Genomic DNA, 19,778 nt, shown 5'->3' on the forward strand with positions numbered 1-19,778 from the left:
CCAGCCCTCCCTTTGCTACAGTCCAACCAAATCAACCAAAGTTAACATTGACAATGTTGCTTAGTCAAATTTAAAACCATTCAAAATGTTCATCTGATTTTGGAAATAAAGATGATCAAAAACTTGCATTCTATAAAAGTAATTGTAATTCAAAAAAGTAATTAAATTACAAATTTTAATTACAAAATGTAATTAATAATTTAATTACTAATTACATTTTGCAATTGTAATTAGTAATTAAAATTTTAATTACTTTCCACATGTAATGGAAATTATTTGTTGGAATTACATTTTGTAATTGCAATTGTTAATTAGTAATTCAATTACTTTTTGCCCAACACTGGTAGACACACATTTCTTATTGGCTCCCAGGCTTGAAATGCTTAGAATTACTCAAGGAACATATGTGATGAAGCTCATAGCTTAATAAAAAATTTTTGGGTCAACTTTATAACTGCTTCCGCTATATAATAGTTTGGAAGAAAATAACCCATCACTGATCCGAACTATCCAAAACATCTTTTTTAATGGAGTTAGCCTTATGCGCCAGATTTAAGTTTTCAATGGATTTAAATAATACACAGAAATTATCTTAACATTAATTTAATATATTATTATTAATAATCTCAATCCTAACACACAAAATTTCAATTCTCATCTCAGTCATTCAAAGCAAACAATATTTGAAAGCTCAAAACATGGCAAATCACATAATATTGTGATGAAATATATTTACAACTACCATAAATATACAAATATTATTATGTTTACTCTTCCAAATGAAACTCGGGTTAAGTAGCTTAGTACAAGTCGGTATACTCATAGTTGTCAAAGAGGCTCCTTTATATAGGTAGGATTTCTAAATTCCAAGTTTAGACGGTTATGGAAGGTATTATTATACACATTTGTGCGTATTTTTTGCGCAAAACTTGACTCTTATCTTTGTTTTTGCGTAAAGAATTCGCACGGCCTTGGCTCCAATTGAAATACGTAACAATATATTTATTTCCCTTTCTCGTGAATAAGTAAATTATGTTTACACTTTTGCAACTTATTACATCATAATCATAAGGTGAAAAGTATAAACATAATATTAACGTCAAGTGTACAGTCAGCATCAGATTGTGGCAACTAAAGCGTGTTCATATCTGATACATGTTACATTACCGTTAGATAGACTATTCTTAACTTTAGGACAGATCTTATTGAGTCTTTTTACCCAGTTTACAGATTGCTGTTGAGCGAAGGCAGTGACCATGCAGGGGCATAAACACCTTATGCGCTTGATCTCTGATACTGTACTGTCCGATATTACTGTCAAAGATGGTTTGGTTAGTTGTATCAGAACATTCTTATGTCTCATTAACACTCATAAAATATGTCTGTAACATAACGGCTTGGACGTTGGGTGTCGCTTCGCATTGCCACATCATGTTGTCAGTCCAGTTGAGCCTCTATTGTTGGTTTCGGTCTTGTCGTACGTCGTCGGTAGTTAAGATCAAGCGTTGAATCCAGAAGATCTTAGTCTAGTTGAGTTTCCACTCTCCACTGCTGTTCGTTTTTGTGTTGACGCTGTTTCTTCGTACGTCGTCGGTACTTAAATAAGCTTGAGTTCCAATATTCGTTTCTTTCGTGTCGGGGCATAGATCGCACGCTTGACGCTGTGTCTTCCTCGTACGTCGGTAGATGTTGCTGTTAGCTTCAGTGTCATAAGGCTCAGATGATAGTGCTAAATTCGTGTCTGTCGTAACTTGAAGGAAGACAGCAACGTTTCAAAGCCCATTTTTCATCGGTACTTGTAAGCTTAAGCCTATGTCCAGAAGGCTACACACCAAAGTGCTAAGTTGATGTTCGTGGACGTGGACGTTTTAATCTTTTGACAGCCACAGACGGCTACGGCCGTCATCGGAAAGACGTCAGCTTGGCCAATGCAATAGCGACTTACGCAGGACTTCGTAAAGTTCAATTTCGCTTAAATAATGGCGATCGCCTGGCGTCCGGGGCACGGCATAATTATTCCTTATTCGTCGTCTGGCGTTCAAAAGGCCAACTCTGAACACTGTGCCTTCGTCGTACGTTAGTCGGTGATTGGACGATTAAGCCTATATCCAGAAGACTTCAGACTAGAGTGCTGAGTTCGTGTGCGTCGTGGCTGAGGTCGATGGTGGCGGCCGGCACGCCTGGCGTCGCTGCACCCTCCCCCGGAGGCGTGCTCGTCGGTGGTCTGAAAATACGAATTGCTGGTTATTCTTGGCTGGTTAGCTTAACTTGATAAGTGCAGGAGGACAACTTCAACTCAACAAGGACAACAGTTTTTCTCCAGGACCACAAATTGTCGCTTCTGGAACCTTAAATATACCATTTGACGTACGTACATCAGGACTGGCCTTACGGGCAATGAGAATGAGGAATGGGGTACAGCGGTGTGACACCGCTACAACGCGACTGGTTGATCAGTTCGCATCACGCGCGCAATTGGTCGCAACTAGTTGCGTTAGACTGCACGATTGGCTCGAATTCTTGAATGACACCGCTGAACTAGTACCATTTTTAGTGCATGCCCGTATTAAGGCCCGTCCTGAGTTAAGGTACGTCAATGAGAGGTATCTAATTTACAAGAACGTTGTGAACCAATCATATCTAACAGTAGAGGTCTTAAAGCCCTAATAGACGGGCGTGTTAATCAGTTTTAGTCCCGAAACTCAGCTACTTTATACTTGAAAATCACCGCGGAAATCCTACACCAACCGCCTTGTAAGTGACATTAGGAATTTACCTACCTAATAATATAGGGTCCCTGCTGCAGCAGCGTGATGGGGTGCGAATAAGGCGCTTGTCTGTGGAAGCTCAGGTTGCCAGCGCCACTGTTGTTCAGGTGCCCATTCATTACAATCCCGTTGGACGTCTGATTCTGAGACGTGTTCATGTCTGCACGAAACGCCTGAAAACAATGTTGTAACTACACGTTAATTAAAATCTGATTAATGAAACACTTAAGCGTATGCCGGAACGCGGGTCTGCGTACGAGGAAACTATACGAGAGGTTAATGAAGCATATAAGCCTAATCGTGATCACTACAAATCGGCACTCCCGTTACTAGCGAAATTGAGAAATTTACAGTTTGTACAAGAATTCGAGAGAATCGCTGGAGAGCTCCCGAGGACTTTCAACTTAGGCTGGATGGACCTTATAAGCAGGTATTACGTTGAGGAGTAAATCTTACACATACAACATAGGTGATACTTTCAAGAAAATGACTGCATCTGCAGAAAGAGATGGTCGCACCTTGACTATGTTAGTCTTCTTCTACTAGACGAAAACGTTGTGCACCATCGCGCTGCCGGCCCCCGCCTGAGGGGGTATAGCTTGCGAGAGTATATCAAGACAGAAAGAGATGGTCATACCTTGACTAGGTTAGTCTTCTCCTTCTGCCACACGAAGACGTTGTGCACCATCGCGCAGCCGCAGAAAATGATGCCGACCCCGATGAACACGGACGTCACTATTGCAGGCGTGGAATGGAACTGGATGAACGTGTATAGGATTATCCCTGGAAAGTATTAAGTAAGGTCAATTATGGGTAAGTGTGTGGCCGGCCTTAACATTGGGGCATATTTATTACCTATTTACACGTTGATTAGTGTTTATTGCGTGTTCATTACCTTCTTGCGTTTAGTGGCATGAGGCAAACACTAATCAATGTCTGAACAGGCCCTAATGTAAAGTACCCTTATCGCTTTATTTGTTTAAATGTCTCTAAAAAAACATTTATTACAAACAAGGGACCAACCTCGAAATAGCGAAAAATTTGGCTCTCCCATAAAAAAAATATCGACATCTGGTCAACCAGAGGGTTCAGTATTATATTCACGCAAATATGGCTAAGGGTGAAAAATCACTATATGTGTGTAACTGGTGAAACACTTCATACAACATAACAAAATACTAACCTGTTAAAAACACAGGTATTGATATGAAGAATCCACCTACAGCGCATACTCTCGTTATCGCCGACTTCTGCAGATATTTGTTAGACCTGAAAAAGAAAAAAAAAGAAAATGTTAATTAAATCAGATAAAAACCGTTGTTATAACGCACTATCGATGGGTTCGCCATTAACCTTTTGGCCGCCGGACCTAGTCCGCAAAGACGCTCACTCACACGCCAGAGCAAATTTTAAGTAAACAACTAATAAAAAGTTTAGGGATTGCAAATAGTGATATCGATATTTACAATATTATGGTAAAAATCTTTTTAATTTAGCTTTGTTCTTATCCTGTTTTAATTTCATTCCAAATTGCCAAAATTAAACATATGTTTTACACCCGAAAATGTTTAAAATATAGGGATTTAACATAAAAAACAACCACTAAACAATGTCGATTCAAGACGTGATATCGCCGCACTAGGCTGTACGAGAAGTCTTTTATACAAGACAACGGCGCCCATGGACTGCCCGCAATGCAGACCGACAAGGACTGTTTCCGCGCGGATCAAGTAATAATAGTCTCTAGGTCAACGGCGTAAGCGCTTGTCGGTACGTAAACTTTATTGGCGTAACGTTAAAGCTGCGCATCATGTGTCGATAAAGTCAATATACCGGAACTGTTTTAGTGAAAATTACACGTGGGTTGAATTTTTAATGAGTGAAGATATTATTCCGGAATTAGAATCTATCATTATAATTTCAGTTTGGTTTACATTAATCTATAGGTAAACTCTTATCAAAAAAACGTTCAACGACTTGTTACAAAAAAATTACACATTAACTTCAATGTTATAACAATAAAAGTAAAGTCTGATAAACAGGTATGTCCCTGTACCACACTTGTGCGAAGCGGTCGCTGCGGTCTATCCCTTCCCACTAAGCTATAACATCAATTATTTTTTTTATTTATCTCTTCTGCAATTAAATAGTCCACAATCTACAATGGCAAATTTACTTGTCTGACTCTACTTTATAGAGCTAAAGAAGCTACCTGAACTTTAAATATAGTTATGCCTATCTGACTCTCGTTCTACGTATTCTAGTAAGTAGTTACCTACTATTCGTTGAAAAAAATTGGCGATTAACAAGTGTTCAAATACTTAGATAAAAACATATTTCTGACTTTATATTTACTTTAAAAATTCCCATATCGAGTTAACATTCCCATCCCTAGCTGTCTTTTATACAAGACAACGGCGACGAGGAACATGAAAAATGTTGAAAATTGGAGCAATTTTTTTAAATGCCTTATTATAAAAGAAGGGATTTATATAGCGGCTTAAAAAGCAAATAAATGAAAAAACAGAGACCTTAAATATGAACACGAGTGTAAATGAAATTGTAATTGTTATTATTTTCACATTAACTCAGTGGTTGAATTTGTGTCTTGTATACAAGACGACGGCGCCAGCGTATCGTTCTATCGTTGTCTTCTATACCTTTGGATAAATTAATATCGTTTTTCCAAACTTTTATTTAACTTGCCCTGTTAGTTAGTGTGGGTCCAATCTTGGTAGTTGAATTTGAGCCACTTTTCGATTTCCGATTCAGTTGAAATTTTGTGTAAGTACGTAATTAAGTATGCAAATCGGATGATAATGCAATATTATGATAACATGGACCTAATCTGATGATGGAGACAAGAGGTGGCCATGGGAACTTTATCGCAATAAACCCTAACTGTGTTTGGGTATATTAGAATTGTCTCGATGGATCTAATACAATAATAATTGACTGTGGAAAGAAAAATACATTCAGCGATAAAAGCTCAATACCAAAAATTGATTTTTTTGCCGTAACTTATTCCCCATTTCAATATTTTATACTGATAGAGCAATGTCCATTATAGGGGGCCCATTACTGGATCCACGTCCATTACCGGGGGCCCATTACTGGAGCTTTGGTGTCCATGACTGGAGAAAAAAGGCATAGTTTTAATTTGTTAAATATGTGGAAACTAATTGCAGTATCTTTGATACAACATGCCTAAAACATGAAAGACGGATAGGACTTTCATCTTTTAACACGCTAAGCGGTAGACCATTTACATGTATACGGGAAATATCATAAATACTCTAAATTTCCTCTTAAATGTCCCATGACTGGTGCTGTTACTATATAGGGGTTCATCTTGGTTATTTCATAGAAATACATATTAAACCAGTACTGTCGCAGCGACAATGTCGTTTGCTGCTGCTGTCGGGTTCCAATTTGTACCCTTAGATAGGTACCATTCGGTGGGGACTGGGGACCAAGTGGTGCGCCGCCCATTACACTCATTACACAATATGATCCTTCGAGCCGGATTACAAAAGGTAAAGTGCCGAGGTATATTGTTACTTAATGTTTAGGTACATATTGTTATGTGTAAATATTTAGTTTACACATAACAATACAAACATAAAGTCGTCGAAGTTTGGCAACAGCAGAGTTTGTGTACATACAAAAGTGAAATCTCCTCTCAAATTAGCATGTTGAACCTTGGCAAATACAGATTTCTATCATACATGTCATCTTAACAAATATTAATGTAATGTTTAGTTTAATAGTAATATTGTCTTGTTTAAATTTAAAGCTAATGTGGTTAAAGCTAATCAAGTTATAAGTGCGATACTCGTATGTTCGAAAAAAAAAACACTTGCCAAAAAAATTAAAGTGAGCCGTTGAGCCAAATTCAGATTTAACAACTTGTTATGGTTGTGATCTTATTTTGATACGACCCTGAAGATCGCTGACGCTGATTGGTGCATGCGAAATGAAGTGGAAGTCGCGAATGATGCACGCTAATCACCAACACGATCGTCAAGGTCGTATCAAAACCAGTTCATTCACATAACAAATGTTAAATAGAATCGATTCTTATTATTTATGATTAATTATTTATTTATCATCCGTGTGGGGTCATCCATTCATTCATCATTCGTTCCATTCACTCTCAAAATTGCACCATGCATATTAATTTAATAAGCCGGCACTTTTAACCGCTCATCAGCCCAATAAACCCTACGTTTAGCGTGAGAAATCTAATCTCGGACCAAAATAAGCGTTTCTTACAATTTTATCTCAATTTTCTACACGCATCTGTAAGAATTAAGGGAAAATTTAACCGAACTCGTTTGTTTCTAGTCTTTTAGGCATTTGTATTCTTTACCGGCCTTTAATTATGAATATATGATATGATATGGATAACGCGAGGAAGAAGGAGGAGATATGGTATGATATGGGAGTCTAATTATAATTCATAATAGTTTATGTGACTGCTATAAAATGAAAGGCATTAAGATACGAGTGTGGGTTTATGAAATGAGCTGAAAGCGAGTTTCATAAAAACATGATATGATGATGTTTAATGATATGATAAATATCTTTTCCATTTATTAAATTACATAATTATAATCAATTAATGCACTTACAGACTAGTATGTCTATATGTAGTCTATCTTAAGTAATCTAAACATGAATGCAGAGTAGCCAATAGGGAATATTAATAGGCAAAGCTCTGCGTAGGTGGCACCTTTGTGGCACATACAGTAAACAAAACCACATTGACACATCACGCGTCACGTCAATCACATATGGCCTACCGCGAAACAAGAAAATCGAAATTTCGTTAAGTATCTAATCTCTCTATCGCTTTTGCATATTCGAGCGATAAAGAGGCAGATAACTAAATTTCGATATTCGCGTTTAGGTACCGATAGGCCCTTGTTAACAAACCGCCTTGAAACCGCCTTGATGCATCAATGTCATATTTTATTGTCCGTGAAAACTATGAATTTACTGAGTCGGTAGTGCTGCACTCTGGCGGCAGAACATCGCAGTATTAATATCGCCTATTATTTGCAAGACTCGCGCGGGATATGCTACTGACAATTTATATTCATACATAAGAGGTACGAATACGAAATTAAAAACGACACCGACGCGACGCGACCATGTAACAAGATACGGCTTTATTAATAAGGTGTATTGATTACAACCCTATGGAACCCTATGGAGGAACCTGGTCTTCAACAGAAGGATATGTCACGATCCTCAGTATTGAGGGACCGACTGGAGAACATAGATTACAAAGTATAGGTATGTAATCCAGTTAGAAATACGACGGGAAGTCCGCCCGGGGAAATAACGGCGCACTGGCGCTATTACTTACAGGTTATAGTATGTTTGCCTATTACTGGCTATTACGGATGCTTATTAGAAGAGTGTTAGGATCATATTTAACATAAACGTAGATAAGTGACAAGGAAAGGAATTGGAATGTCGAGCTACTTGAGGTTTTTTTATTAACCAGTAATAAAGCTATAATGATAAAATACGTCTAATTTCTATGTAAATATAACGTTTGTCATAGCACTTCTTGCCAGACTTTGTTAGAGTTAGCTTTGACGAAGTCTATTTTGTTTTCATCAACGCCTCTGTCGCCTAGCCTTCAAAATATCGAAAAAATATTTAGTATTCAAAGCCGATGGGGATTAAATACTTGTAGCACTTTTCCATATTTAAGACCATGTAGACAAAATAAGCACGATAAACTGCTAACTCGGTACATTGCTCCTACGTTATAAAGAAGTATGCACGATAATTCTATCGTGCATAGTGAAAATTCTTTCACTCGCGAATGCTATTAAAGTTAAAAGAACCAAGTCTTAGACAAACGATTTCTTTCCAATTCAAATGACATTCATCAGTACGAACGCTACTGTAACGCCAAGCGCGCACCACGATTTTAATTTTTGCGACACGATTTTAGAATCGCGCTGTAATTTATCGCAGAAAATTCAGTGCGCGCACTGCGATGAAAAAGTCGACGATTTGTTCATTCTCGACATGGATGTCGTACCAGTCGCTTGTCGTGAAACAATATAGTATGCTGTATGACTGAGTATTTATACCACAAAGGTGATCTCCTTCTATTTCTATAATTAAACGGTCAACATCTAGCGTCTAGAAGCAGGTTCCGATATGTTGACGCTTGGAGAGCGAAATGCCGACTGAGGTCCCGGCTGCGATTTTATTATCGCAGTGCGCGCGGGGCCATACAGCTTCGTATGCTGCAATTCACTTTGCGACAATCGCGTCGCGCGCTGTCGCGGAAAAATGTAACAAATCACAATTTTAAAATCGCTGCGATTTTTTTGTCGCATATGCGCGCACCGCCGTATAAACCCATACGTTACATTTCTGCGACTAAATTATCGCGCGACAAAAAATCGTGGTGCGCGCTTGGCTTAACGTAGGCGGGAGGTCTCTTGACGGCTAGCTTTTTTTCGGCCCTCTGGACTAAAACGCTAGGCCATACCTACTTAGTCATATTTTTATTTTTAGGGTTCCGTACCTCAAAAGGAAAAAACGGAACCCTTATAGGATCACTCGTGCGTCTGTCTGTCCGTCCGTCTGTCACAGCCAATTTGCTCCGAAACTACTGGACCAATTAAGTTGAAATTTGGTACACATATGTAAGTCTGTGACCCAAAGACGAATATGTAACGTCAACAAATGAATTTTAAACATAAGGGCTACTTTTGGGGGGTAAAAGATAAAATTTAAAAACAAAGTTTTGCAAACTATGTCGTGTTACATATCAAACGAAAGAACTCATTGTGAGAATCTCAAACATATTTTTTTTATAAATTTACAATAAAAAATTTAGAAGTTATTCAAGAAATAAGACAAAAAATGACCATTCCCCCCCTCTATCTCCGAAACTACAGGGTCTAAAATTCTGAAAAAATTACTCATAATAGTCCTTTACCTAACGATGACAGGAAAACCTGTTAGAAATCTACAGTCAAGAGTGAGTCGGATTTAAGAACAAAAATGCGGTTTAGGTTTTTTAGGGACACAGCCGCAATGGTTTAAGTGAAACGTGATGTAGACAGCTATTTGCGAAGGCCCTAGGCCGATATCCGCATAAGGCCGAAGGCCCGAAGGGTCCCGAAGAGGCGTGCCATTCCGACTCACGCTTGAAGCGAACTTCAAGCATGAGTCGGAATGACGACAAAAAATGCGACTACCTATAGTTAGACCGTAAAAAGTCTGCAGCGATTTTGATAGCCCACGCAGTGCAAGTGTCATATTAAACGTCAAACTTCTATGAAATTATGACGTATTAATAACACTTACACTGCGTGGGCTATCATATCCGCTGCAGACTTTTATTGGTGTGACTATAGGCTGTATCTGGCACACAGCCGCATTGGTACAAGTGTAGTACTGATTGATTAGGTTACTATTGTTACGTGTTTTAAAAAGCACTAAACAGGGTGGCCAAAAATTAACTAAGTGTATTCCCGTTGCCAACGTGCAACCCCGAAATTGCGAGGAAAAATTCCGTTTTCTACGGGAGGATACATTTTCGCGATTTCGGGGTTGGGGTCCCATAGTAAAAGTTGTAAAGCTCAGTATAATCCGAAAACCTCCCCGGCTACGGGAATGCACTTATTTTTTGGCCACCCTGTAGGTATTATCTCTCTTCGGCCTTTTAAAACACTTGCGGAAGTTGTAGGAAGCGTGACTCGTCGGACGCTCCGAGCTATCAGCCCTAGGCGGAGCTCGGTCTTCAGTCTTCGCATTTGGACACCTTGTACTACTGTTTGGCATTTAATCTTCCTATCTAAGCTACTTTGCATAGTTGCATAATCTGACAATAAATGATTACTTACTTACTTAGAGATAATATAAGCCACCACGCCAGAAAACTTCATGTTACATCTGGTTTTTGATTGACCCATTCGGGTTTTTCAAGACGTTTCACTCACGTCACGTTTGATGTACAAAAAAAAATTGTTGAAAATTGTGTGATGTACGGAACCCTTGAAACGCGAGTCCGAACTCGCACTTGACCAGTTTTTTTCTATTTAAATTATTGTCCAGTTTAATATTATCTCAGTTAATTATTCTGTTTAATATAAATGCGCTCATCCATTATAAAGGTATTGTTTATTTATGGGAGCGCTGCCATCTAGGATACGTTCAGAAACCTGGCTACGATAACCGTTTCCAAGAACATATCGGTTTATTGTGTTTGTATGTCAAATAGCAAGGTTCAGTAGCACATGCCGTACTGAGGCAGCGAAGCGAGACAGGCCGTTGTAGGTCCGTTGGGTCGCAGCTGTTGGCTCAAATATAACTGCACCTTAATTATGAAACTTCTGATTATTATAACGTAGACGAAAAATGTAGGTAAACGTACAGTCAGCTGCAGAGATGCAGGGGACATAGACTGTTTGTATGCAGGGGATCAACTCTCTTTGCAGCAGACTGTACCTTTGATGTCGACCTATACAATTAGTGCACAAACAGTTGTCTCAGCCTTACTGTACTTCCAGAAGTACCTAGTAGCTACCTACCTATTATTTTATAGAATGTTTATGTTAAAAACATATGTCAGGAAACAGATATTCATTATAAAACGATACGATTGCCTTAATTATCTCACACATTGCGATATTTGCCATGAGAATATGCTAATCCAGTAGTTCTCTAGGTCACCGCCGAATTTAGAAGCACAACTCACATAAAACCATACCAGTATGTTAACTACTTTAGGTTTTATAAGATGCCTGAAATGTAGGAAGAACTCTAAGTAACATTAGTTAATTAGTTTACACTATTTATTTATTTATCGGTTACAGTTTACAATTTTATTATTCGCATTTTATATTTAACTCCACTTTAGGTACAGTCGCCATCAGAGATATCGCAGCGGCAAAGGTGCTCACAATTAACAAGACGTTAAAGTGCACAGATATTTTTGAGCACAGTGGCCGCTCGTTTGATGTTAATAATTTTTTAAGTTTAGGTTCTAAGTCAAGTTTTGTATCATTTTCAACTAAATCAAAGATGTAGACATAGATTTCATCGAAATCGGTTCAGCGTTTATTGATTTCCCATACAATCCTACACCTTACCTTTCATTTTTAAGGTTTTTTTGGATTAAAAACTATCCTATGTTCTTCCCCGGCACTCAAATTATCTCTATACCAAATTTTATCTAAATCGGTTTAGCGGTTATTGAATCCCCATACAAATTTCCTCCTCCCTTTTCACACCCTTAAGGGATGATTATTGGGATTAAAAGTATGATATGTTATTCCCTGGGACTCAAACTATCTCTGTACCAAATTTTAACTAAATTGGTTCAGCAGTTTAAGCGTGAAGAGGAATTTAAACAATTTTTTTTTTAATTTTTTATGTGGGTTTACTTCGGAATGGTGTCATTATGATATCAGGAATGAATTCGGCACCCCCGATTTATACGGAAACGATACCAAACTTGACCTAGTAGCTTAAATGATACAGATATCAAGATCAAGTTGAGAGCAACCCCCCCCCTCCTAAAAATTTACATCAACAATCTCGGTGGCTCCACTTCTTGAATCCATCCCTGGGTACTAAAAGGAAATCTCTTGTTCATGCAACGCCGTATATTATCTCCAGCGCCATCCGCTATAGATATTATAAAACACATTTAAACATAGGTATTAAAGGCTCACATTAAAACATCATAAGTACCTATGTAGGTACCAACTTGGTGATTCAATTAATTAACAAGTAGGTAGATAACTATTAGTTTTCATTAGTTGTACTTATGTGTTACAAGGTTCAGTAATTAAACTTCAATTAAAATAAGCATTATAAACTTATTATGATACAATAATAATAATTATCACCCAGTTAATTATATAATAATCAAGTTAAAAACGGAAGTACATTTATTAATAAAGAACTCGAATCCATAAATAACTGATTCCTATACAGTCAATATCAAATAGATAATGACAGCCAAAGTACCTAGCCAAACATCTACCTATAGCAACACTGCTTGATTCGTTACCCCATATTTATGGCAAGACATCTAGCAACACCGTTATCAAAGTAAATACTAAATAGTTTCTGATAAGATTGCGGTATTAACTTAATCATTATCAACTGTGCCCCATCTGTTGTGTCAACCGGTTTCAGACAACAGGTACGTAATACTTAGTATATTTAACCTAGGTAGTGAAACTGACATGAACATTTTCACATTTTTCGCACTAAAAAGTTAGGACACACTAATTGTAAGATAGAGGTCGCTAGGCGAAGTCTGAATAACAATTAAAAAAATAAGGTGGGAACACTGGGAACATTCGCAGAAATCTCGGAATTTCAGCTGGTAGAGCGAGTTCTCGTCTCATCCGAGGTATTGAATTTTCTTATTTCAAATAATCGTGTTATAGTTTGCAAACAACTCCTAGCCAAGATGACAATCGTATCCCGACAAACCCCAAACGAAAAGAACAAATGTATGAGGATGACAGATGCTACCAAAAAAAACGTGATTGTTTCCTATTATTTTAAGTTTCGATTGGCGTTTTCTATCAACGATTGTCATATTGACTAGGCCCCTTTTTAGCACAAAATAGCGTAGCAAAATAGAATTAGCATGATAAACTACTCAAGTGGCTAAGAACGTTATCTGTGACCTAATATCAACGATTCGATACGATAAGACCCGATAAACAAATACTGAATGGCATTATGCAGCCAGGTGCAGCGAAGTGAAAATCAGTAAGAATCGTTTAGGTAACAGAAGAAAGCAGTTTTAAATTACAAAATTACTGCTTTCTTGGTTACCGAGAATACCGAGTCTAATCAATAAAATTGTAAGTGACAATCTATACAATTTTTCATAAATTGGCTGTGGTTACATACCTACGTACCTACCTGCTGCATCTTTATCGCTGGAGTGCAAAATGCAAGAGCGACAAGTGGTCGGAAAGAAAACGCTCTAAAAGATAATGAAATTTCGGCTTTCGCGGTAGGCCCTACATTGCCTGTCAAATGCTAAGGACGAATAATAATTAGTAATAGACGGGTCAAAAATGTATCATTTTACACATTAGGTACAGTAGGTACACCTTTTACCATGAATAAATCGTTGTCAGTATACCTAAATAGGTATACACCTTCATTGTGTGATTTCAAGAATGCACATAATTTGTAAAACTAAGGAGTCAGTAGGTTACTATGTTTCAAAAAAACTTACAAAATGCCAAGTTGGTTACATGTTATTGGATACTTAATGCCTTTTTCTTTTAGACAGTTTCTTATACCTGCGCGAGTCAAGGTCGCAAGGTGCAGCCGACTGTTGTTTAGTGTATTAAGCGAAATTAGACTCTATATGTATGTAGATAAGAATGTTGATAAATAAATACAAATAATATGAAAATGAATGACAGTAGCAGTTTCGGAGGCTCAGACGAAAGTGATTGTTAAGTCACCAAAGAATTTCGTTATCAACGCGGCGGGAGGCGATTTCAACTTGTTTTAAAATAACTTGTGACATAGGTCACGCTGAAAATTTTTGGAATAGGACGAAGAGGGATCAATGCAGTAAATCACATAGAGGAATTTAATTTATGCAATAGTATAGCTCTTTATTCTAAAATTATTAACAAATACTAAATTCAAACTGGTTTTACAAAAACTGTTATGGCAGTTATGGCTCTTTTGCACATTGGTGGTGTAAAAAAATTTGATAAACTTTGGCCCAATTAAATCGTCCCAGACACTGAAATGACAGTTCAATCAGCCCATGTTTACCAACTGATCTGTAATTTTTGTGCAAGATTAAAATAAAAACAGGATGATTTTGCAATCGAACCATGAATTAGTAAACCTATCTGGATCTTCTGGGATATAAAAATAAAACCTCTATCTCTGATTGCACGAGTCAAATGGTTGGAACTCAGAACTTAATGGAAACTTTAACCAACCGTCTTCTCTGCATTCAAGTATTAAGTACCTACCTTGCTTAGCGTGATCATCACTGTTCACGAGTAGGTAGATAATACCACAGAATAAGTAGGTACCTAGTATATAGTACTACCGTACAGAAAGGACACTTGCTCCAAAACCGAAGTTTGACGGCGATTCAGGGTTGAATCATGATATCCCTTTCTATGCTAAATTGCTAATCCGAATGGAGCCGAGTTTGCACGAAAGAAGGATTCTCTCCACTACTGGTCTCGGTAAGGCCCACTTGCACCATCCCACTAACCCGGGATTAAGCGGTTAAATCATTAACCCAGTGTCAAAATGTACCGGTAACCACGGTAACTCCAGGTTTAACCGGTCAACCCCGGGTTAGTAGAATGGTGCAAGTGAGCCTGAAGCTTAAGCGTAAGGCTTCTAAGCAAGGCCCGAGTTATTCCAAGACAAGGTGAATCGAGAAATATAACGAGTGCTCAATGCTTCTTTAAAATTAGATTTACTTACAAACGGCTCATGTGGATTTTTCATTTTACAAAGACAAACTGAGCTAAAATTAAAACGAAGCCTTTTCACTCAAAAGTTTTTGATAGAAAATACTTTGAAAACTATTGAATTTGCTAGTGGAACCCTAGCTATAACCTAGAGCTATAGGATTGGGCATTAGAGTTGAAGTCACGCTGCACATAACTACAAAATCGCGTAATGACAGGGAGTTTTTGAAATTAGTATTATTTTTTCGTACCGATAACGACGAGTAAATTAAACAGCAGTCGAATTATGTAACAAGTCAACGACCCAACCAATACGATGCCGTTCAATCGAATTTCAGTTTTAATGTCTGAAAAGTCATCGAAACAGACGTTCGTCGGTTGCAATGCAACGGTTTTGCAATCATGCGGTCATTGGGACATTTTATTTTGTTTTTAAGTCAATTTTACGACCAATGTAGTTCTGTAGAAAGCGACCAACTTTTTATTTTTGTCAAAGTGACTTACACCCTAACTCATTAGCATTGGTCGCTTTCTGCAATGATAGAAAAATTGAGTTGGTCGTTTTCTGCATAACTATGGTCAATTATTGGTATCCGACTGAGCTGAACTTTGCAGTAAGGTCTGCATTTCAATATAAATACAATAATACATATATTTTGATACCATCGAGCTGATCTGACTGATAGTGAACACCGTAGATGGCTATTTCTAAAAAGCAACCTCAAAAGTGTCATAATGAGTTAATTCTCCATAAATATAGCTGACTTAGTTGATTAGTTAAGGTAAGCCGATATTCTTATAAGTTCCTTAAAGTATCCTCAACACTATGATAAGGAAATAAGGGTCATATTTCTCTGTATAAGTCATATTTTAGGTAAACAGCTAAAGCAAGTCAAGTAAGAAATCGTACAAATGAGTTTGTCTTTGAAAATTAATAAGCGTGCTTAAATATGACGAAATCAGTATGCGAAGGTACTAAACTGAAAATCATAATTACCTAGATTCCAAAAAATGTTGCCACTGCAATAATTTGTTTGTAAAATAGTAAATTCCTTTTTATATATTTAAACACGCTAAGATAATTTATTTATTGGTAATTTTACTCGTACGATTTAAAAAAGTACTTTTATTTACTTTGTTTTACATAAATACAAGACGCGCTAGTAAAAAGTGGCAACACTGTCTTACTTTTTTTGGAATCTAATTACGATTTCCAGTTTATACGTGTATTGTATGCTATGAGTGCTATGACGGATTTTTCGAACGGTAATACGAGAGATTTTCTTCCTAACAGCATTTTATAAATATCTTAGTGATAAAAACACTCTGATTTTTTTCCTGGAGTGAAGTTCCTAATTAAACGGTTTTCTTCTCAGTAAGCAATTCAAATAAAAGTGTACCATTTACTTATTTCGAAAACCATCATAATTTAGGTTATTTTCTACTAAGAATCATGAGGACTGTCGATTTAAAAAGGAAAAAAACAGGTAAGTATCCGAAAAAATTGTTAGGGACACTTTTTTTCTTTGTTTAAAGCCGACCACTGACTAACAGTCCGCCGGACGATATCGGCCGGTCAGTTGTTCGGAACTGTCAAATTTTTGTTCTAACTGACAGGCTGATATCGTCCGGCGACCTGTTAGTCAGTGGTCGGTTTAATATTTAAATTAATAGTCGTCGTGAGTCTGAGACGAAATAACCCAAGAGTAAGTTATCAAAAAAAGTAAATGTAGGTACACTTTTTTCTAAAAACCGTAAAATTTTATAGGACTAAAGCTAATGCCGATTTACTAAATAGTGATATACTATACCTATTGAACAAAAAAATTAAGTAGGTATAGGTTATTTTTGTCCTCAAGTGGTATAACTACAAACCGCAAACTTCGAAAGGCTAGCAAATTCCGACTTGCCTTTTTACAATAACATTCCATGGGGCGTTTTTTGCCCTCTTTCTGATCGAGCATTCGCTAGTCAGGTATTGGAAAAAATGTATATTCACACGCACATCCTCCATCCTGCTCTGGCATAATGTAAGGATACAGAATGGGATCCTGACATTATATTATATATGTAGTTAGAATGATTCCCTGGTGTGGTCCATATAACAATTATTATATATAGGTAGGTATTATAAAACTGTTATATGCGCTCCACTCACTATCAGTATAATGTCATTATTTTGACATTTCTTCAAAAATATTAAAAATGTTTAATAACTTCATTATCGTCCATCATTCTTTCTGTCATTTCTGATTCCATCATTCTAACCAATTCACTGTCAGTATAATGTCATTTCGAGTATCATTACTTTGACATAACTCCAATACTGACGGAAATTATTAAAATAAACTTCATTACTTGCCGTCATTCCTTCATGGCACTCCCTACACTATCACTAAAAACGTCATTCCGTCAAAGTAATGTCAGTATCCATGATAGTGTCGGGGCCGTAATACTATTATAAAACTAGTACCAAACATCTATCTATCTATCTATCTATACATATAATAAAGCTGAAGACGGTCGAAAGTCTGTACATGGAAGATATTTGAAAAAAAGTTGGCTGGGGATACTTAGAATCGATAACAGAACACGTTCCAACAGTTTTTAGAATTTTTGTCTGTTTATCTGTTTATCTGTTTGTCTGTTTATTTGAACGCGCATCACGTGAAAACGGCTAAACGGAATTTGATGAAAACTTTACTAATCTGTCGAGAAAATCTCCGGCCAGGTTATAGGCTATAAAAATTCAACTCATATAAGGGGGGGTAGCCACAATACTCGCTTGATTTAAGTTTGCCCCTGAATCTTATGGCGCTACTTAGGAAGGAGGGGCAAACTTTTTCGCGCCTGGTTGGGACTAAAAGTAAAAAAACCGGGCAAGTGCGAGTTGGACTCGCGCACGAAGGATTCCGTACCATAATGCAAAAACAGGCAAAAATAAAACGGTCACCCATCCAAGTACTTGACCCCGCCCGACGTTGCTTAACTACGGTCTAAAATCACGTTTGTTGTATGGGAGCCCCACTTAAATCTTTATTTTATTTAGTTTTTAGTATTTGTTGTTATAGCGGCAACAGAAATACATCATCTGTGAAAATTTCAACTGTCTAGCTATCACGGTTCGTGAGATACAACCGGGTGGCAGACGGACGGATGGACAGCAGAATCTTAGTAATAGGGTCCCGTTTTACCCTTTGGGTACGGAACCCTAAAAATGTACAACTGTCTATCAAATGGCGTTTTTTATATCGAAAAATTTTCGGGCTCGCTTCGCTCGCGTTTTCAATAACATTCTGCGGTATGATAAAGATGATATTCGATTGGCAACTGCAGCAGCATTACTCTGTTGCAACGTTACTGCTGCAGCACTGTCAATTTTCGTGATAAAATGATGTGACTGATTTCCATACTAAAATAAAAAAGTACAACTGTCTATCAAATTGCGTTTATATATCGAAAAATTTTCGCGCTCGCTTCGCTCGCGTTATCAAAACCATTCTATGATATGATAAAGGTGATATTCGGTTGGTAACTGCAACAGCATTACTCTGTTGTAACGTTACTGCTGCGGCACTGTCAATTTTCGTCATAAAATGATGTGACTGATTTCCATACTAAAAGTAAGAGAGTGAGGGTACGTATGAACATTTCCAACGTAGGCATTCGATTTGACCTTACGCGGACGCCCTTAAACTCATGGAAAAAAGTCTTGCTTTCGGGCTTGCGGCCAGCCGATTTTTTCGACATAGGTTACCGATTTTATAGCGAATTTTGCTCTCTTGCACGGCAGATTTGTCGGCCAAGGAGAGTTGCTACTTAGCCGCGATCCTGAGACCTAACTGTCAAAGTGACACCACTTTGGCAGTTAGGTCTCAGGGGCCCCGTGAAAGCCGAAAACTAAAAGCATCCTATCAAGTAGCGCTTTCGAGTGAAGCCAAAGAGCGAGCAATAGAAGAGTCGTGATTACATGCATAGATTCGATTTCAAGCCACACTTTTGCAGTTCGGCGTGAGGTCTTATGCAAGGCATGCCCCCTTACGGCAAAGTTGATCTTCTGCCTTAATTACACTTGGGCGTGGATCCAAATCCAAGCTTTCCTCTTTCGCAGCTGGGCCTTCTGCCTTGCTCACATTTCGCCAATACAATTCACTTGGTCAATTCCAAGCTCTGCTTTCTTGCATCCTTTCTGTATGAAAACAACCACGCTGCGACCCTTAAATATCAAGCCCTATGCGAAGCTAGGCTGATAGAAAACTGTCACATCCCTCCTCTGTATGAAATCCTGGATTCGCGCTTGGTTGGGACTAAAAGTAGAAATGTACAACTGTCTATCAAATTGCGTATTTTATATCGAAAATAGTACTCTGTTGCAACGTTACTGCTGCAGCACTGTCAATTTTCGTGATAAAATGATGTGTCTGATTTCTATACTAAAAGTAAAAATGTACAACTGTCTATCAAATTGCGTTTTTATATTTTAGGATTAGGATTTTAGCATTAACATTCTAGGATGTGAAAAAGGTGATATTCGGGT

The 19,778-nt window shown here is 37.7% G+C and overlaps 1 protein-coding gene across 1 annotated transcript in view; it reads right to left on the reverse strand.

Annotated features, from left to right (window-relative positions):
* Window positions 1-587: 587 nt before the first annotated feature.
* Window positions 588-19,778, reverse strand: part of LOC134669645 (uncharacterized) — a 51,559-nt gene continuing 32,368 nt past the window's right edge. Inside the window, exons 2-5 of the mRNA XM_063527316.1 lie at window positions 3,952-4,037; window positions 3,406-3,551; window positions 2,781-2,941; window positions 588-2,224 (exon numbers count right to left, since the gene is read on the reverse strand). Coding sequence (XP_063383386.1) covers window positions 2,119-2,224; window positions 2,781-2,941; window positions 3,406-3,551; window positions 3,952-4,037 — 499 coding nt within the window. The 3' untranslated portion in view covers window positions 588-2,118. The remainder of the gene's footprint in view (window positions 2,225-2,780; window positions 2,942-3,405; window positions 3,552-3,951; window positions 4,038-19,778) is intronic.

The sequence above is a fragment of the Cydia fagiglandana genome, chromosome 12, assembly GCF_963556715.1.
Source record: "Cydia fagiglandana chromosome 12, ilCydFagi1.1, whole genome shotgun sequence".
In the NCBI taxonomy this organism is placed as follows: domain Eukaryota; kingdom Metazoa; phylum Arthropoda; class Insecta; order Lepidoptera; family Tortricidae; genus Cydia; species Cydia fagiglandana.